The 22390-nt window shown below is 31.3% G+C and overlaps 1 protein-coding gene across 1 annotated transcript in view; it reads right to left on the reverse strand.

The window, feature by feature from the left end:
* LOC129218029 (anoctamin-5-like) overlaps positions 1-22390 on the reverse strand; it is a 66999-nt gene that overhangs the window by 35048 nt on the left and 9561 nt on the right. The window contains exons 6-13 of the mRNA XM_054852208.1: positions 19161-19199; positions 14564-14724; positions 13079-13197; positions 11688-11743; positions 11490-11593; positions 9599-9733; positions 8792-8946; positions 2771-2853 (exon numbers count right to left, since the gene is read on the reverse strand). Of these exons, the coding sequence (XP_054708183.1) occupies positions 2771-2853; positions 8792-8946; positions 9599-9733; positions 11490-11593; positions 11688-11743; positions 13079-13197; positions 14564-14724; positions 19161-19199 (852 nt within the window). The remainder of the gene's footprint in view (positions 1-2770; positions 2854-8791; positions 8947-9598; positions 9734-11489; positions 11594-11687; positions 11744-13078; positions 13198-14563; positions 14725-19160; positions 19200-22390) is intronic.

Below are 22390 nucleotides of genomic sequence, written 5' to 3' on the forward strand. Positions count from 1 at the left end.
TTTTCTTTTGCCTCTGATTGTTATGCATCTCTACAAGAATTTCCCATTTCTTTATGAATTTTGTACTTAGTACTATGATAAATCACGATAAAACGGAACTCTTTCCTTGTTAATGCATGCATAATTTATTGCTTTCCCAATTGCATTACCCTTAAATAGCCTTAAAACTCTTATTATAGAGTCAATGCTTTAAGATGATCTTTCCTATGTCAGTATCTTCTTGTTTGCGAGAAAAATCTCTTTCAACTGATGCTACATCTTATGAAAGGTGCTAAAGACTTTCACTACTAAAAAACCTAAGTATTTGGATATAGAAAGTTGATCAATTTTTATCATTACGAAGTATTTTTCCAAAATGAATTACTTTACATCCAGGTGACATCCAATCCCAATTCCGCAAAATTTTTAACAAGATGGTGACGTATCAATGGAAGGATCCTGTCAAAATTTTATTTTTTTTTAAAAATTTCTGAAAAATTTCTTCCTTTTTTTCAATAACAAATTCTGCTAAAAATATAGTGCTCAAATAATGTAAAATTCTGATTTTAGTAAGAAGTTCAAATTTTGAATCCAGGCAGGGTTAATTTATCTTTTTTATTTTTTTGCCTAATTACCTGCATTTAAATATTTCAAATAGAACTTTTTTTAAACATTGATATCGGCTGAATCTTCCCACATTTTGTTGTTAGTGAAAATTCAATGGCAAAGTGCTTCATCAATAGTTAGGAGAGCATGTCATAAAATATAGATCATTGAAGCTTTCTCTTAAAACAAATTGAAAAATTTGTAAAAAATACTCGACAAAATTTAAAGAGACAGGTGCTGGCAGAGAGTCCCCCCCCCCCCCAAAAAAAAAAAAAAAAAAAAAAAAAAATATATATATATATATATATATATATATATATATATATATATATATATATATATATATATATATATATATATTTTTTACAAACAAGCATCTTGTTTTTAAGCAGTCTTGAATTGTCACGTCGTGAAAGAAAGTGTGAATCAAGTGACCAAAAGGTTTTTCAATGGTAATTTTCTAGTTTATTATAACAAACTATAAGAATATAGGAAATATAGGACAATTTCAAAAATATAGGAAATATAGGACACTTTTGATGCTTTTTTTTAGAAAATATAGGAAATATAGGATATATAGGACTACTTCTACCCCTGTACTTAGGAAAATGGAAAGAAAGAGGCAAAATGCATTCTTCTAAGGATTTTAAATGGATTCCTTTCATGTCTAATGATTCCTATTTTTAGTCCCAAAAATTTTATAAAAAGGAGGGCTAAGATCTAAGGTGACACTTGTATATCTTGCTGCAGGTCAGGCGTGTGTTTGTCATCGAAGTGGGTAGCTAACGACAGAAGCTTTCGAAAAGGTGGTTTCTCCAAATTTAAACTCATTCCTAGATCATTTTAGTAATCAGAATCTGTTTTTAGTTCTTTGAAGAGTTGAAAAATAAATAGGCTCTTGTTGCACTTAGATTGTTAGATTGTTTTTATGATAAAGAAAATTAATATATATATTTTTTTCCAGTTAAAAGTTAAAACTAGAAATAAAAGTTGTTTCAGAAAAAACAAAGCACCCCATGGCAGGTAAATCTCTCTTCACATTTTGATATCTCCAAACAGAAAAATAATGTAAGAAAAAATACATTTTGCATCAAAAATTTGAACAAAAATATTGGTTGCTCTACTCAAACATTAATTTATTTTTATGGCCTTAACTAATATATTGTAAGCAGGATATAACTATTGGTGATATAATTGGATGTTTAAAAACAACCTCTAGGAGCGACCAACCTCAATTAACGACTTGTTTTTTACAGGCACGAAGAGTGGCTGCTCTAGAGAATTTCACTGTATCTATATAACACATGAAAGGTGTAAAATCTTCTTTACTAATAATAAAGCTGAAAGTCTCTCTGTCCGGAGGATGTCTGGATGTCTGTGACGCGCATATAGCACCAAGACCGTTTGGTCGATTTTCATGAAATTTGGCAAAGTTAGTTTGTAGCATGGGGGTGTGCACCTCGAAGCAATTTTTTGAAAATTCAATGTGGTTCTTTTTCTATTCCAATTTTAAGAACAGAACTATCATAAGATGGACGAGCAAATCGCGAAATTATCATAACGTGGAACCGTAACGTGGGCACAAGCCAATTGGCGAGAAAATTCACCATACATTATTTGTAAATATACAGGCGAACCAAAAGACCTTTTAATTTTTCTATTACAGGCAAAGCCGTGCAGGTACCACTAGTTAATAATAAAGCTGAAAGTCTGGATGTCTGTGATGCGCGTAACGCCTAGACTGTTTGGCCGATTTTTATGAAATTTGGCACAAAATTAGTTTGGAGAATAGGGGACAGTACCTTGAAGCCATTTTTTAAAAATTCGATTTTTTCTTTTTCTATTTCAATTTTAAGAACATTTTATTGAGCAAATTATCATGACATGGACGAGTAAATTACCATAACGTAGACGAGTAAATTATCATAACGTGGACAAGCAAATTACCATAGTATGGACGAGTAAATTACCATAACGTAGACGAGTAAATAATCATGACGTGGACAAGCAAATTACCATAGCATGGGCGAGTATATTAACATATCATATTGGAGAGAAATTCATCATCCATTATTTGTAAATACACCAGGCGAACCAAAGGACCTTTTAATTTTCTACTACATGCAAAGTCGTGCTGATACTGCAATTTAGAAACTTTTTTTTGAGAAACTGGTACTATACTTACTTCTGATGTATCAAAACCAGTAAGGTCCCATCGATGAGTTATATCTGCTGAATATCGCTTCCACATTTCTAGGAATACAGCGCCTGAAAGAAATAATTCATTATGACAAGCAAGCAAACAAAAAGATTCCAAAAAAGGTTGCTTTCTTCGTGAAAATAAAATATCATTAGTTATTATTTTGTCAACTGCCTCTTCATTCATAAGCTAACATCTTTTGCATGGACAAATAACTAAAATTCAAAATAAAAAACCCCCGACTGAATTGCAACTTTAGAATCAAGAGGAAAATTGAAAATCCTTTTAAAAGCCTTATACTATTAAAATCAGTTACAAGCATTTTATTTCATAGAAACCTGCAACTGAAATTTTTTTTAAATCATTGTGTCTTCTTTTCTTGTCGGTCAACAATGAATTCGGTTACCAATCATAAAAAAAGGCTTAGCCATATTTAAAATCTGCTTTTAAAAAAACGTTAATAATTCAAATTCTATGTAACATGGAATTTCCAAACACATTCCATCACACGCAGAAAAAATTACTCTTTACTTTGGTATTAAATTTGTAAATTTTTAAAAATGTTTTCACTACAAAAATTGCAAACAACCTTTCAGAGGTTTTTAATTAATACCTTCGTTAATTAATGTCATCCGAAGATGCAACCTAGCTAAGAACACTCACTATCAACTTTCTTTTCAAAGATTAAAAAACTTCTCAAATTTATAACTCCCTTCCTTGTGTGTCAGAGTTTAAAAAAGAGATTCCTTGTAATCCCCGGCCCAAAAAAGCATCTGCAGTTTTTTTTTTTATAAATTTATACAATTGTAACCTTTAGTTATATTTCACTTTTAAGAGAAAGGTATTTACTAATTTCATATCTTTTCATTGTACTCCTAAAGAATGAAAAATCGTAGTGTCATTCATATGCAATAAGTAAAATCCCCACCCACCCCCCAAGCAAAAGAAAGACATTTGCAAATGATGCCATCTGTGTGTGATGAAGATTATGACCTCCACACTCATACCTGCTGGATCATTTTAATGCCTCTTTTCATTTTTTGTTAAGTTGGATGAATCAAAAATATACAAGCAAGTTAATAATGAGCCAATATCCAAGCACTTGTTAATATTTTTTTCAGTAAAAATTTTATTTAGAGCGGCAAAAATAATGGCAACTAGTGATCAAACTATTAAAAATGTCTAGCAGTAAGGAATAAGAGGAAAATGTTACCAGCTAAAACCTGACAAAAATAATCAAATTTTCTTTTTAGGACAAAGGTATTCAGCGGCGGCGATTGGGGGTGGGGGGGGGGGGGAAGCTGCCCCTGTTTATGGTTTATTTTATTTTTCAATTTAGAAACCAAAACTAAAAAATACAAAAGAGCAGAAATGTCAAAATTTTCAATAATTATTTGTTTTAGGTTGTATATCTGTTTGCAAAACATTATTTAGCACCAGCAGAAACTTTTAGTTTAAGTATTTTTTGTTTAAATATTAGTAAATCAATTTTTTTACTTTAGATTTTGTAAAAATGACAATGGCTTGCACGGAAGAAACATTGTTGAAGACATTATTGAACTGCATACTGAAAGAATGCAGACAATGAGGAGGAAACAGAAATTTTAAGACCACCAGTCAAACACCAGCTTTTGATCACTTTGTTGAACGACACTTTTTCTGAAGGTACAAAACAGTAACAAGATAGTTATTAATTTTGATGAAATAAATTATTTATACTTCATGCACTTCAGTACTTCATTCAGTAACTAAAACGAGTCTGAATTAAAGTGACACCGAAAATAGACGTGAATATACTAAATTCACTGCAGTATTTGATTCATTTGAAACTTTTTTCGGTTTTGTTACGTTTTGTTTTCAACACGGCTAACCTCAGAAACAAAAACTATAATTATTCTATAGAACTTTCTGATTTTACAAGCTCAAAATATTATAAATTTGCTTTGTATCTGCAATGATTATGTAAAATAGATCATCAACTGCATAATAAAATTTCAAAGCAAGGGAAAGGCTTCGTCAGACCATGGCCTCACTGAATGCGCTGGCGCTTACCAGGCCTTGACAATTTTTGACTTTCCTGTGTTAAACCGGGGCAACTATTTCTGCACTTGAACATGGCCACACTAGATGGAAAAACTTCAAAACTTCATATTTGCCCATTCTGACCGCAAGGAGGCCCCACAAGCCACGGTTGCATCAACCAATCAACGACAAGTTTCAAAGCTTGTTTATTTTAATTAATAAATGAAACTGAAAACAAACATTAATATTTCGCAAGATGCTCAGAAATATACCGAATCAACCAATTCGAATCGAATCAGTAATGTTATTCAGCTGATTATTTAATGCGTAAATTGAGCATCTAAAGTTGGTTTGGCAATTTCTTTTAATTTAATTTTACATGCTCATTTATAGTTTGTGCATGATTTGTTGGATTATTTTACGCTTAATGGAGAAACTTAATTATTCAGAGGATTATTTTTTATTTTAATGGACTTTTTGATTTTGTTTCTAGGCTTGCTTCGCTTATAAGTCTTTAAAAAGACAAAATAGTTCATGGTATCGCCAAATAAGTACTTTATATGTAACTTGAAATAGTCCATGACAATAAATAAAATTGAAACTAATCGCCAGCTTAAAAAATGCACCGCTACGTACCTATAACGGAAAATTACCCCCCTCCCCACCCTTTTTTTATTTTAAGAAATGCTAGATATTTAGAGCTGCTCCTAATGTTATACAATTAGAAGAAGATGACAAAAATTTGTAAGCAGATCTTAGACTCCTGCGGATTCTTGACGATCTACTTACTGTGTGTGTGTATTTCATTTTTCCAACAGAAAATTCATATCCAAATTTTGCCAAACTTGGCGATCAAATATCTTACAAAGTTTCTAGTTCAAAGCTCCTTTCTCATTCATTTTTCAAGTGTAGAAAATAGTTTTTTATGACTAGAATTCAATGTTTACAGGATTTTACATCGCTAAATATTTTAATTTTCTTAAAAATACAGTCGATTTGCGATAACTCGAAGTCCGAAACATTACTATAACTCAAAATTTTTATCAAGTCCCTACTTTTTTGTCTTTAATTCCATTCTAATTATTATAAATAACTCGAAGTTAACTTCTTTCAACTCGAAGTTTTTTTCAGGATTACTCGAAATTTATTTCGAAAGAACGAAAAAAAAAAAAAAAAGAAAGAAGTGACTATGGGAGAATAATTATTTCACCTTTATTTCCGATCCGAATTTGAAACGAACGAAGATGTGCACATTTCCTGAAGTAGAATCAGCTCTATTCAAGCGGTTCCAGCATGCTTTTGATTTTTTTCTATCAATACATTTGATTAAACTGTGCATATTGTGCTAAAAAACTTAAGTTCTATAATTTTGTCTGTTATATGTACATATTAAAGCATTCGATGGTTTTTAGTATTAAAATATCAAAACCAAAACTATCGTTAAGTCAAACTTTCGATAAGTCGAAGTTTTCCATCTTTCTTTTTTACATTCGAGCTATCGCAAATCGAATGTATGTTTAAAAATATCTTTAAAATGGCAAATAAAAAAAATCATATCATTGTTTTGCTTTTGCAAGGACAAAATAAATTTTGTACGGAACTCTCCCTTGCTAGGATTTTACAAAATATCAACAGTGTTTACATTTTGTAAAATAATCTGTTCCACATTTTTTTAAAAAAAATTAGTTTTACAAATTCATGTGTAGATATTTGAGGAGTTTCTTTCCCTATTGCATGTATTTGTTAAATGTAAAAAATAAATTTAAAAAAATAATAATAATTTAAATTTTGGCTGCTTGAGTTCGAATAAAGTTATTCACGATCATGAATTGCAATAGGATCCTACTCGTTGGGTTTCTTGTTTCTACAAATGGAATGAAATGGAAATGACCAAGAAATCTGCAACCGTCATAATATGACTGTTGATTTTCTAGAATAGGTAATATGAGTCTGTAAATAAGATAAATATTTTATGGCCGAATCTGACCTTTATCATAAAAATTATTATTTGCGTGAACACTTTATAATAATTGAAAAATATATTGAAGTAATAGCACCTGGGATGTTAACGGTAAGGTGGGAGCCTGGGGGTGGGGATAGAACCTGAACTAAAGTGAATGCTCTCCGGTCTGTGCGCCTTCCGATGTGTGTATGTACACTCAAACCTGTTTTTATGCGGACTTTTTTTTGTGTAGTTTATAAAAGTTATTTATAAAACGAGCGAAAATTTTTAAGGGAATTTTTTTTTTTTTTTTTGAAAGAACATTTTTAAAATCATAGGATTTGACCATTTTTTAAAATAACTTGACTAAGTTTAATATTTAAAAAATAATGCATTAATCGGTGCGCTTTCATTGCTTACGCTTCTGCAGATGACATCACAAATGATGAAATGCCATTCACTGATGTCACTCACAGAGCACAATATTCAATTAGTTTCTTTACTCACAAGTGTTGGCAACTATATGATTGATAGTAAGCGTAGAGTGCAATATGTAATTCGCTTCTTGATCATCATAACGTAGAAACGCGGTACACAGATGCGCCAAAGTACATCATTTGTGACGTCATAAAGACCACGCCTTATTTTCAAAATCGGACATTTAAAAAAATTAATTAAAAACTAAGCTTCGGGAAAATGAAAGTTTTTTCTAGCTCCATGTTATTTTTATTTATTTTTTGATTATGCTATGAATTTCCTTTTGTAAGGAAAAAACATCTGCACTTTTTCGAAATAGCTCTTGTGCACTAAACGTTTGTGCATCTCATGCGTATTGTGCACTAATATACTACTAAAATCTACACTAAAGTTATTATAACATGAGATGTGCTAAAAATGGAAAGGGAAAAAGATAAATGATATTATTTTGGTGTCCGTAAAATATTGGTGCGAGAATCACGGACCCGTCGTAGAACCATTTATTAGTTACACTCTGATTTTAAATGTTTTTAAAATTATGTTAATGATTCATTTTCTTAAATTGCCATCATATTTTTAACTTTTCTATTGTTCTTCTTCATTTGAAAAAGAATATTCCTAACCAGGGCTGTCAAGTGGGGATATCATGGAAGGGGGGGGGAGGGGGCAATTATAACACCCCTAAATTTTACAAACATACTAAAATTAGGCATTTTGCTCGTATTTTGTTGTTTTTTTCTCGAACACAAAACCTGTGCACCCCCCCCCCCCCCCCGCAAATTTTTAATTGTCGGGCCTGTTCCCAAGCGTACATTTTTAATTAAATTATGTTCGTTGTAAAATATACACTACATTACGAGCGAAAAGAATGGCAATTGTTAACGTAAATTCCTATACCCCCCCCTCTAATCCCCATCATGGTCAAAAGGGGCAATGAATGACCCTCTCAAGTTTTGAGAAATGAATGTATTTACAGATTGCGGAGTATGTTTTTTTTTTTTTTTTGGATGTAATTTATTGAGCAGAAAAAATTCGCACGTAAATGAGCATGTAAAATTAGAAATGAGGGCTGCCTGCCATATATCATCAATCTTAGAACTGTTGTATTCAAAAAGGAAACCCCAGGGGATTTTCAATAAAAAATTTAAAATAACAATAAGAAATGCTCTTCACCTTTGTAATACAATGTTTATTCAGCACTTTTTCTCTTCATTCCTTCTTTTGAAATTAAAATTTTCTTCAAATGACGTACGCCCGATAATAAGTCGAGAAATCACGTATTCAGAGATGCCAAAGCGCCAACGCTCACAATCACGCCAAGTGGAAACAAAAACAGGGGTAGCCAGTGGCGCCCTCTTTGTTGCCATGAGTTTCAGCGATTGCCACGGCCGTTAAGTATTCAGTGGGGCCATGGTCAGACACTCATGAAACTACAGAAACTTCTACCCCAAAAGAGTCAAAAAAAAAAAAAAAAAAAAATGCTGAATTTACAGCATCATCCCAGGCTAAGGGAGGATAAACATGAGAACTAATGGAAAAAATTAAAAATCTTAAAAAATACTTACCCCAAAGGGACATAAAAATGGCAAAAAAGACAGTAGCAGCATTGTCAACCAAATAGGTCACTTTAGCAGCATTACATGACTCATTCAAGGTCCAATAATGGCACTCGTTATCACATCTAGGACACATGATTAGCTTGCTGGTGCATATTTCATTGCTGAAAAAGACAAGACAGAAGATTAAAGGATTATATTTATTTAAATACTTTTGCTGTGCATGAATTTGCAGCAAATTGATTGAGAATTTAATTTGTGAAAAATTTAGCTATTTTATAGCTAGTTCTAGATTTACAAGTTAAATGCATGAGATATCTCACCACGAATCACAAGATGTTTAAACATACCAGTTGAGTATCTGCAGATATGAGTTTGCAAGATATTTGAAGAAACACGTTTTGGATTCAATACTAGCAAGGCAAATTTCAGAATTTGACATTTTCGCGCTTCCCCCCCCCCCCAGAGGAAACCAATATAATAGGTAACAAAAATGCAAAAAATAAAATAAAAATTTGTAGTTACTGCTCTTTACTTACCCAAGGCAGTATAGCACTGTACAACAAGGCTTAAAGATACAAAGGCAAGTCTATACCAGAAAAAATGTTTAACAAAAGTCATAATGAGAAAGTAATTATTGTTATCAATTCCTTATTCATATATCTGTAGAACATATATTTATCTATGCTTATAATGAAAATAGCATTTTTATGTGGACTGTGAATTGCCAAAAATATATTGCTTAGTTAAATTAAATATGCAAGACAAATATTTTGGTGATAAGCAAGAAAAATATTTTTTTTGCAAACAACTCACCTAGGAACATTGGAATTCAAAGTAATACACCCATAGATGAAGCATAAAATGCCAACAATGGAAGCTGGAATTAGCATGTAAGTGTAAAATCCCAACCAAGCAAAGTAGAGGCCAATTTTAACACCAAAATAATGCCTAAAAACAAATTGAAAACATTATGTATTGTCAAAAAGCATAGAAGCTGACGAACTAAAAGGCTCTACAGTATCTTGGAAAATTAACCAAGTATTGCACTAAAACATGACAAATATAACTAGTTACCTCCAGGCATGATATTTGTTCTATTGTATAAACATATGTAATAGTTAGAGTAAGAGACCTCAATTTTGGAATCCTGAAACCCTGAACTTTCTCACTTCAATTTAAAAAAAAATAAATAAATTCCCTTTATTTTTTCAGTTTTAGAAGTTCAAAATTGTTAACGATTGGCTATAGTTTGTTAAAAACATAGTACTTTCAGTTCAGCTTTTTTTTGAAAACGTTCTTTTGGTGCCACATGTTATACATAAATATACGTTTTTGCTGTAATTGTGCAGCAATTGTTTAACATCCACTTTCGGCTGAAGATAATTCTCTTTTTCTTTTCATATGTATGCAATACATAGCTTACTGAACAAAAGTACAAAATTATTTTTAATCAAAATATGAATTATTTATTGTATCAACAGGCACAAATTGCAAATTAAAAGAAACATTCGCAAATTACAGTCGAACGTCCATATATCGAACTTCCATGTATCGAAATTTTCTATATATCGAAATCCCAGCAAATTTCTATGTCCATTATATAGAAAAATTGTTTCTGTGTATCGAAAAAATCTCTATATATCGAAAAAAATTCGAGACATTCGTAGATTTTTTTTTCCATTTTTTACTGTTTGTCTCATGAAAACTGAAGGTTACGGGAGAAAATTATGTTCACTAAAGGTTGCTACGAAACTCATAAGGAATCTGGGGTTGAGGGTGTGTAGATAGGTCGTTGTTCTGTTATGGAGTTCTTAAATTCCCTCAAGTTTATTTTAAATCTTAGTTTTAACCAGTAGCACTGTAAAATCAGTTTCAAGTTATCCCTTTTCTGTGTTGATTATCATTCCTAGTCTTTTTAGCTTCAGTAAAAATCATTTAAGTTAGGTAGAATGTGATTTTTTACTTATCTCTTGATTACATTGTCAAAACGAAAATCCCCTAATGTTGCGGATCAAGTTGAATTGTTGAAGAATGAAGATGTATGAAAGCGCAAAAAAGTAATTTCTGTTAATTTTTTAATTATTAATTTTCATTTAATCTGATGCTCGTATAAATTAGAAATAGGGTTTCATACACAAAAATTAGCTTTAATTTTAATGTTTTAGGAGATTTTTATGATAAAATGAGATAATTTCCATATATAAAAATTTCTATATATCGAATTTTTTTTCCGGCAATTTGCTACTTCGATATATAGAGGTGCGACTGTATATGCCTCTGCGAATTATCTCCAACTTTTGTTTTAGCAAACAATAAAGCATACGTTCATTCAGATTGATCAAAAAATAAAAAAAATTTAGCACAAACATCAGGGAAATTAGGAAAAACATAACACATTCTGCACAACAGGGGAGTTTCACTATTTTGCGAGTCAGAATCCAAAATCCAGAAAGGTCTTGGTCCTGAGTATTCAGGATCTGGAGTCTTAAACTGTACTTATATTCAAATGCACAAACATTAAAAGCCAAAGATTAAAATTCTTACATCCCATGTTCATGAATACATTTAATAAACAGCAACATAGTTAGCATTATCAATTAAGTAAGAATAAAAATCCGAAGAATTTTTTTTTTCATTACAACTATTAAGCACATGGAAAATATATACAAATTATGCACAGTATTAATAGTAAAACCGAGCATACTTTATTTCATCTAAGGGCTGCTTCTTGAAAATGCATGAATATGAAGCCCAGTGTTTCTGCAAAAACCAGCGAGGGTTTAAAAGAGATTTATCTTTTAGGTCTCCCTAAATAAGAAAAGAAAAAAAAATCAAGTTATTCTTTGAAATAATTTCTTTAAAAATAAAATAATTAATAAAAAAATCAAACTTGCATATGTACCTCATGCAAAGGATAGGCCGCTGTGTAAATTCCATCAGTAATCAATTTCTTGATACCTAATCATAGAACATATATCAGCAAATAGTGAACAAAACATTCATGCAACGACACAAAATAAATGAAATCATTACAAATAGTTTAGTCTTTTAATTTGTGCTAGGGTACAACTTAATAGATACATTTTTTAAATAAATAAATCTTGCTTTATTTATTTACTTATTTTTTGCAATATAAATGTATTTATACTATGGAACAGGAGGCATCAATAACTTTGTTTTTTTAGCTGCAGATAAGATAAACTACAATGTGTGCAGTAATAACATTTGGATCAGTGATATTTTCAGGTCAATTGTATTTTTACAGTCAAATTTAGCTAGGAATTACATTAATCTTTATTTCTTCTCTACTAATAATAAAGCTGAAAGTCCCTCTGTCTGGATCTCGGTCCGGATTCCTGTGACCCGCATAGCGCCTAAACCATTTGGCTGATTTTCACAGAATTTGGCACAGAATTAATTTGTAGCATGGGGATGTGCACCTCGAAGTGATTTTTCAAAAATTCAATTTTGTTATTTTTCTATTTCAATTGTAAGAACATTTTACCCTGCAAATTATCATAACGTGGAACTGTAACATGGGCGAGCAAATGTACATAGCCATATTGGCGAGAAATTCATCATCCATTATTTGTAAATATACAGGCAAACCAAATGATCTTTTAATTTTCTACTACGGGCAAAGCCGCGCGGGTATCGCTAGTTTAAAATAAAATGCAACAAACATACTATTCATTTTCAGCTTATTTTTTATTCATTCTTTGAGTGGTGATTTCATATTTGTACCCCGGATTTTGTTTTCCATACGTTTGACTCTGGTAGCTTAAACTTTGATCGATAAGAGAATAGATGATTATATCCGCCAAAATGGGATAATGGAGTTTGCTTCTTTGCCAATAATAAAATTCATAGATTATTGTCCTACAAAATATAAACATTGCTCCATTTTCCCTGAGCAGAAATGAACTCTTTTAAGGTCATGCATCTTGTTTTCAGAGTTTTACTATACTTTACTTTTGCAACACGCAAGTTGCCATAGAACCTGGGTCGCAAAGGTATAGAATTAATAGGCAAGACTAAATAAAATTAAATTTCAAATAGCATCAATGTTTAAAATAAAAGTGTTTTATTACAAATTTAAAACAAAATAAGTTTCTAATATATGTAAAAAAGCCTTCATGTTTTTGTATGAAAAAATAATCTTTTCTCGTTCTAAATATACAATTGGAAATTACACTTTACATGCATAAAAAATATATAAATAATTTTTAGCCCTGCATTTCTAAATTTTTGAAGAAAATGAAGGTGAATTTTAAATGATGGGCTTACACCTACCAAATCCGAACACATCCGTATGATCGCTTGTGAAACTCTTACGCTTTAAAATGAATTGAACTATTCTAGATCTTTGAGCAGGTGAGAAAAACTCTTCCTTTCTTGTTGGTATATCAAATCTAAAATAAATTACAAAGAAGAAAATAATTTTATAATACAAAACAAAAACAAATACTTTTATAGAAAACACTTTTGAAAGTTTGTTTTTAAACTAAACAGCATATATTTCCACTGAATTTAGAGCTTGTTTAAAACATCAACATCAAAGCAGTTTGAAAATACCATGTTAGCATTTAAGTGTGTAATTTAGTACAGTGAAACTTCTGTGAGGGAATATATAGCGACCACCTCCATTAACGACCATTTTTCTAAGGCACCGATTTTCCCCTGTACATAACTAATGTCAAAATACCTCTGGGAAAGACCATTGAAGCCTTTTCCAACTACCGGCAAATTGTGAGCCTCAGCATTAACAAATATAGGAATTTTTGTTAGAGAAAACTAAAAAAGAGAGTGACAACAAAAGAAAAGCAATAGAACATTTAGTTTGTACACAGATCAGTTTTCTCATGTTAACAAAGGTGGAAGGAAACCAGAATAATGGATTAAAATCTATTCTTCTGTGGGTCCAAATGTGTTCCTTTCTTGCCCTCTCTGTTTGGAACATAAAAAATGTCACAAAAAGGAAGGCGTTGTTTTTCTAACCCTTGGGAAGCTAAGGTGGCACATGCACATCTCGAGGCAAGTCAAGCGGACGCCTATCATTGATGGTGGTTGATAAAAATAGAACTTCTTTAAAAGGTTGTTTCTTAGAATTTCTTGGTTGCTTACAGGAGAGGGGGGTTAGAACTGAACATTTCTAGTTCATTACAGTGGACAAAATCTATTTTTAGCGCATTTGAATAGCTCAAGAATTAGTTTTAGTGAAGTTGCATTCTGCATTTCATCACCATACCTTGCAGTCCAAATTCTGAAAAAGTGAGTTATCCCACTCTCGAGAAACTTGTAGAAGTTATCAACCATCACAAGAAAGGAAGATCAGAAAGGAAATTAATGCAAAAAATATATTTTATATAAAAAATGAAAAGTTTCTCTATTTAAATACATTCTTATCATAATGTTCTTGATTAATACACTGCAGGAAGAAGATAAATAACAGCTATTGGTGCTGCATTTGCATGTTCGAAAATGACCTCTAAGAGTGACCAACCTCCATTAACGACCACTTTTTCCAGGAACGGAGAGTGGTCGCTCCAGAGAAGTTTCACTGTATATTTAATCACTTATTACATGAAATATCTTACTATTGCATGAAATAACAGATCTAAAGCTTTAACAGTAGTATATATACAAAATGAAGTACCTTTTGAAAATATAGTGAATGGACTATTTTAATCAGAAACAATTCGTAAATAAGCTGAAAAGTGACTAAAGTGAATACTAATAGCCACAGATGCCATTAATAAGACAACTAAATTTACTCACAAATATTCTTTGTCACGTGTGTAAACAGTAGAAAATCGACAATCCTTGAAACCCACGCCACAGGTATCTGGATGCAGGAGATCCGAGACACTTCGAGTAATATTAGTCATGCGACTGAACAGACTGCTAAAATAGTACTTTGAAAAATCAAAATCAGGAACCTAGAAATAATGTGGAAAATTTTGTTTAAGTTCAAGTTTTTAAAAAATATGCATAGCTCTTGTCTGTATTATAAGCACAAAATAAAATACACCATACTTAAAACTATTTACTCAGTTTTTTCTGAAGCTGAGAACAAAATATTTAAAACACTACAATTGATGTAAAATTATAACGTAAAACAACGAGATTGGAAATAAAATGAGCAAAAGGGAGTTCAGAAAAAAAAAAAATGTATCAGTATTCAGAATGAAATGGAGGTTTATGAAATTAATACGGAATATGATCTTTATTGATTCACGCACTTATTACAATATGCACTTTTGCAGCCAATAACGTTAACCACAATTTGGAGAACTAAACTGAACTAGGGTTCCCAATAAGTCGCGAGATTACAGTTCTCAAAACTTTTTCTAAAATCTCATTCAACAGAAATCCTTTTGCAAGGCTTATATCCTTTTGTAGACTAAATTGCTGAAATTTAAGCGAGTACAGTTGAACCTAGTTATCACGTCATCCCTGTTACTATTTACTAAGTGCTGTCAGAGTTGGAGATATGATATCTCAACTGGAACAGATTAAAAATACCTTAAAAAACAATATTTTAATAAAAATACTCATTAAATAATTAATGTGCTGATGTTATAAACTCCATTCAACTAACACAGTAGTCATATTTGACTTATTGTAAGAAAGGCTAATACCGTAAGAAAATACTACTTGATTTTCAATGTTTAATTCAATCTAAATTATTTTTGAAACGTTTGCTAACTTTTTGAATGACCAGGGGTGCCCACCTGTGGGGGGTGGGGGGGGGGTCATGGAGCATACTGTGCCATTGAAATTTTTAGGGAGGTTGTTTTGAGGGTTTTTCTTCACTTTTTTTTGGGGAGGGGGGATTTTTACGATATTTAGGGGAGTGCACTCTTGCTCTAAGGAGGGGAACACCCCTGGAATAACAATTTAAACAACTCTGTTTTCTAAAAATGATTAATTTAAGGGGGAAAAAAGCGTCCTGCATTAATCAGCGAGAAAGAAATAAATTGAAGAACTCTTTACCAAAGATAAGCCGACAGCATATCCTCATCTTCCGAACATGGTAAAAAGTTTTCTAATTTGTTCCCATACTTTAATTTTGTGTTTTTTTGTCAGTCTATAATACAGCGTTTAATACTAATCTCTTTCTCTCCAAGGAGAATTTAGAATGAGAATTTAGCTATGGTCTTTCTTTTCTCCTGTATCCAGTTTCAAAATCTAGCTGTATTACACTCCTTTTCATTATCCCTCACATTAAAGGCATTAACCCCTTACATTAAAGGTCGGTACATTAATTAGTAAACCAGTGGGTTAATTTTTTCTGTGGCGCAGCTCTAGAATCCCCCCATTTGACTCTGAGCTAATCAATAACTTCCGCTTTAAGCAAAAAAAAAAAAAAAAAACAGAAATTATGGACGCAGGATAACGTGGCCTTGAGAAAAAGAAAAACCATCGCTCTGTGAGTCATTTCCACTAGAATGATGGGGAATATTATAGGGAATATCATGGGGAAAAGTGTTCTGAAAGAAGGAAATATTTTTCCAAACAAAGAACTGATAGGAGAGAATGTCAGGTTTTTAATCACTTTTAATTGTCAACTCTGCTAATTAAAGTTGCACAGCTATGGCCATACCTAAAAATTAAACAGAAAATTACGAATTTATTGATACCTGGTTTGATGCTCATTTTTCTGCCATTCACCAGGAGTAGTGATAACACAGATATAGGCAGATAGTCATACAACAACATGTATTAATTTTAGATTTTGATGAAGCACTTATGATAGGTGCTGCACATACTCCCGAAAATATGGTACAATGAGGAAATTGTATGTTCAAAAACAAAAGCACAGCTTTAGTTATAACTGATATATTTCAGCACAATAAAACATATGATGCTATATATTTTAAATTTATATAGTCTCCTTTTCCCCCTGCTCTCCCAACAAGAATCAACAATACAGACAACCTACATTATCATCAAGAACTCAAGATCATAAACATAATACTTTCTTTTCAGTGCATATATAGAACAAAATGAATAAATAAATTTCTAACCTTTCATAGCATTCAAAATTATGCATACAAAGAATGCAAAAGAGTGGATGTTTTGCAACTAATGTCAAGCACACTAAGGCATAAAAAGTCTGCAAAGTGCTAAATATTGTGTAAATTCTACGCTTCTAAGTGAAAAATGCTTATTATTAGAGACTGAGAGCCATGAACTCAAATTTAAAAAAAAAAAATTCTTGAACAACGAAAATTTGAGTTAAACATTAAAATTTAATTTAAAAAAAATAGAAAATAAAGTAGGAGGAACCTGGTTTTTTAAAAAAATTATTATTATTACTCAGAGGTTAATCCAATATGAGAACCAGTAGTAATATAACTCAGATTATTCAGTTGGTTTCATTGAAATCTCTTCTAGATTTTTAAGGGGTAAAAAGAAAAGGAAATAAAAATGTTAAGTAAATAGGCACATAATTTTTAAAGTTAAATATTTTTACTCCCAAAGTAATTACTTAATTGGAGAAAACAAATGAATTAATAACCAAAATGTCAAAGAAATAATATTATTAGATAAAAAATATATATATATAATAATAACTAGCCAGTTTGACAAAATTGCATTAAAAATAACATATTTTCTTTATCTGCAACTCCTTAACTGTTAATTTCATTTCTCATTTTTGTCCACTTTTAATTGTACACAATTTAGTTTTTTTTTTTAAATAATTTTAATTAATATGATATCTTACTGCTATTTCTAGGATTCAATGTCTTACTGTTGCTCTGAGGCAAGGATGTGGTAAGCAGAACATTAGAAAATGGTTTAAATTAGTCAAAAACTTAAAAACTAGGTATTCGCTGACTCGCACCATTGCTGAGAACAGAACTTGAAGATTCTATGTCTAGTGATTGCAAAAGGCAAATTGATGAAACAAAGTCACCTTTTAAGGAGAACTCTACAGGATTAGCATCTCTCTTCAAGTTCTTGTAGTCATTATTTACTAAGCAAATGTATGATACTGATAAAATACTGGAAACAAAGAAGAGCTAGGTTGCGCTTTGCGATATGAGCAGAGTAATTACCTGCAGAGTGCTAATTACAAAGACATGGGATGAAAATTTAGTATAGTGTAAAGAATTTCGCACTTTAAAATGAATATCGTTTTGTTTACCTTTTTTACACGTTTGGAGCCTAAAAATAATATTTGATAGGTTTTTTTTCTACAAAAAATTTCTGCTAAAATATGTAAAAATATTTTTTCCCCCGAAGAATTTAATTAAATCTTATTAACCTAGTTATACTCATTTCTTACACGCAGAATAGCTCTTTAAGCAACAACCAAGTGCCTAGTTAAAGGCATTAACAGAAAATAACACTACGTCTCCTTGAGCATAACTACTGGTTTATGCAGTTTGTTCTTTGGTTGGATAGCATACTGTTTGGAACAGTATATGTTTTGGTTGTCTGAAAAAGATTGGAACTTTAAACATCTGCTTTAAGGTCAGCTATTTTCCTTAGAGTAATAGCTTATAAATATTGATCTACTAGGTAATCATTTTATAAAACAAATTGATAAAGAACATCAAATGTCAAGTAATTACTAACCTCCATAGTAACATATACATAAATTGTACTTATCTTATAACAGTATGAGAGTTTTTTTTTTTTTTTTTTTGCCTTACTCAAGATTAATGGAACAAAATGCAGTCAACTCTCGATAACTCAAAGTTCCAAGGGAAAGGCTAGAGCATTCAAGTAATGCAAAATTCCTACAGCCTTCTCAAGAGCTTGGGACCCCATGAAAGCTTCGAGATAAATGAACATTACAGTTATATGACTTTGATTTATTGAGAGTTGACTGCAAGCCCTTTTTGTTCAAAATTTCTAATTTTTAGTAACTTTACTTTAAATGAATAATGCAAACATGCTGAGGATTTTTTATGGGTACTAATATTATCATTCAACATGCTATACACATTTAAAACAGATTTATTTATGTCTGACATTCAGTTGGTTCAACTTTTTAAAATAAGATAAATCAAATTCTTCCATTGGACTAAAAAATCTACAAAATGAAAATCAAATCAAAAGAAAAAGAAAGAAACAAAAAGAAATAGTTGACAGATGGTTTATTTATTATTATTTTTTTTAATGGAATAGAAAGTTAAAAATTCATACATTTCTTTAAAAGTCTCTGACAACAAGAAAAAAATGAAATGATTTCAAAGACAAATGTTATTGTTAACATGCTACTCTCTTTGGTTATGTATGTCGAGAAATTCTCACACAGAAATGAAATATAGGAGTAAGGAGATATAAGAGAAAACGTTTGACTGTTATAATAAATATTAGTAATTATTAATACTTAAAAAATTGCAAACAGCATGCTTACGTTGGAAGGAGGTCTTGCATTGTGAGAGTCCAACAAACTCTAGGAATAGTGGAAAAAAATCATTATTTATTGGCAAGAGTGAAAATATAAGGTGTCAGCAAGCAGTTTGGGAAAGTAAAATCACAACACACGCATCCCTTCTTCTCAATAAATTGAAATTAAAGACTGAATAATTAAAACAAACAGCAAGTGCATCAGTGAAAACAATTGCAGTCAAAAAAAAAAAAAAAGGTATTACAGTAAAACCTCCTTGAAGAGTCACCAAAAAAAAAAAAAAACCTCCAAAGGATGGAAATTCATGTCATTAATTTATTCAAACCACATCAACCATCAATCATTACCGTACCTTCTTGTAAAAGATTGCCACATTTTAAGGGAACTGAATACACTTTGTAGACCACTGGTAGATATTGCCATCACAAACAGTTCATTAATTTTCTGGGAAACTTTTTTTTCTTGCCTCTTTAAAGTGACAATTTTTTCAAATGATACTTACCGACACATTCCAAGCATTATAAAAAGATAGTCCTTTTTGCTCTCACTCTTATATTTTCTTTTTTAAAAAAAGAAGTCAGTTGCTAATTAATTTGTGAGACCCCCTCCCCCCCATAGCCCCAAAGAAACCTGCAAGCCAAAGAGGTTTGCTAAAGAATTTAGAAATCGATGAACTTTGCATACTACAGTAAAATTCCATTGCAACGATGTAAATTTTCAGACCTGATTTAATTTTCATTCAATGATTCTAATTTAATTTCAATTTACTTGAATTCTATTACAATAAACAAATTTTACAACACCTTGAAGTTCATTGCAAGAGGGTTTCATTGCATAGGAGGTTTTTGGTAAACTTAAGAGGATGGGGTATAAAACCCTGACCACCTGGATACAACTTTCCATAAACCATATCACAGGTTTGACAATCAGTCAGTTAAAGTAAATTACACCAGAAACTCATTCTAAGCATTTTTATATGTGAACCTCATCTACTGAGAGGAAGCCTGACTGTACAAATGCGAGCATTAGTGAATGAACATCTAATCACGATAGAAAATTCCAAGACGGAATTTCCAACATGAAAGAATAAAATCAAAGAAGTTATTGAAGATGGTAAAAGAAAAAGGGATTCACAAAAACTTGTGGCTCTGTCTGTGGAAGTATGCAAATGAGCAAAACTTTAAAGAAGAGAGCAATACTTTCATGACCTGAATCTGAGTTTGTAAGCTTTAAGTAGGAAAACAGGTTGGAAATCTGGAGGAATTTTTGTCAGAATTGTTGGCAAAATTTAATGATTTCTAGACCTACAGGAAATCAGAGAAAATTACACAATGATCAGAAATCAACGATTGTTTAGGCTTTACGAGAACCAGACTCTAGCCTTGAATTAGACTCAAAAATCTGCATCAAAATACTCTTGCAATTATTAAAAACCATAAATCGCCAACTTTTGCAATTGTTAATGGGGTTGTTTCCAAAATTTTAAAAGTATTTTTTTCTGAAAGAGCGTGCTTAAAAACATAGGATCTGGATGGACCTATGGGAAATGGGGATGGATAGACCATTTTTTAAATAATTTGTTTAAGTTTAATATTTTAAAAAAATTACCTAATTGATGCACTTTTATTCTTTTTGCTTCTGCGGATGACATCGCAAATGATGAAATGCCATCCAGTGTTGACATTCACGAAGCAAAATATTTAATCCGCATCTTTACTCACGTGTATCGGCAACAACATGGTGGATAGCAAGCGTAGAGCACAATATTAATTCGCTGCTTGATTATCATAACGTGGAAGCACGATAGAAAGATGTGCCAAAGAGCATCATTTGTGACGTCATCAAGACCACGCCTTGTTTGAAAAATCGGACATTTAAAAAAATTAATTAAAAAATAACTGTTGGGAAAATGAAAGTATTTTCTGGGTTCATGATAATTTTATTTTTTTTTTGCTTATTCTATCAATTTCGGTGACAAAAAGTACTTCTTTTGACTGAAGGAAACAACCCCATTGTAAAACAACAAGCAGCATGGACTAAATTTTGTGTTATTTCAATATATTAAAGTTGTAAATTTTGATTTTCTGCACAATAATTTTTCAGGTCTCTTTATGGTGGCAACCTCTCAAGAGCACATTCTCAGTAAAAACTGTTTTTTGGAGGTTTTACTGCAATATATTCTGATGCTAATGCTAAAATTTGAAACTTTCCATGCATTTACATCCATCTACTCATCACAATATCAGGAGCTTATTTAGAACTAATATATATCTTACAGTAATTGCTATAGTTCTTGTGTAAATTCTAAACATTTTTACAAAAACAAAACAATTAATTATTTTTTGTAAATTTATGTTTAAACATTCTTTTTCTAGAATATAATGACCGAGATAAAACATAAACTGCATGATATAAACTACAAATAGCGTCTCGAAAGTCCCAGGTAGTTTGGGCTGACCTCACCTCGAATTACTGAAAACTTGGATTACCCGGAAAATTCTCCCAGAATAAAAATTTACACTATTCGGACAACATAAGGAGTAGCACCTATTACATCCTTATATAAAGAGAATGATCTAATGTCTTCACAAAAAATGTATCACGCAAATTTCAGCATAAATTTCCCATTTAATTGCATCTAAACGAATTTTGACTTTAGTTTTTCTTGATATTCGTACGTGTGCAAGGCAAGAAAAACATGCATTTTGATTTTTCCTGTACCCGTTTGTCATAAGGTCTGTATCAATGTGTGTGCGTGTGTATGTATCTTGGATTACACAAAAACGGTTAGTTGTTGGAAGGTTTAAATTTTGTATATGCAACCCATATGGTGTCAAGTTGGGCACCTCCTTCCTTGATTACAATTCAATATTCTTAAAGGGATGTTAACATGCACTTTTGTGGCAAATCAATTCCAATTTTATGTTTCAAGTTATTCTTATTCAAGTTCTTCTTGCAAGTCTTCTCTTAGTTAATAACTTGTAGTCAATGTTCATGCCACTAAGGGAGTGTTGTTGAAAGTAACCTCTTAATAAATTCGTATTATTTACTGTATCTAGGTAGTTTTATAGCAGCCAAACATTTCCATTTTCAGATTTCAATAAAAATGAAGTTTTTAGCTACTAAAAAATTTAATTTAAAATGTAAATAAAGAACCTCAGATTAAGCGGAACCTCGAACTTTCGAAACTCGGATTTTTGAGACTCGACTGTTATTCAAATATTCACGAAGGAAAC

The sequence above is a fragment of the Uloborus diversus genome, chromosome 3 (genome assembly GCF_026930045.1).
Source record: "Uloborus diversus isolate 005 chromosome 3, Udiv.v.3.1, whole genome shotgun sequence".
Classification (NCBI taxonomy): domain Eukaryota; kingdom Metazoa; phylum Arthropoda; class Arachnida; order Araneae; family Uloboridae; genus Uloborus; species Uloborus diversus.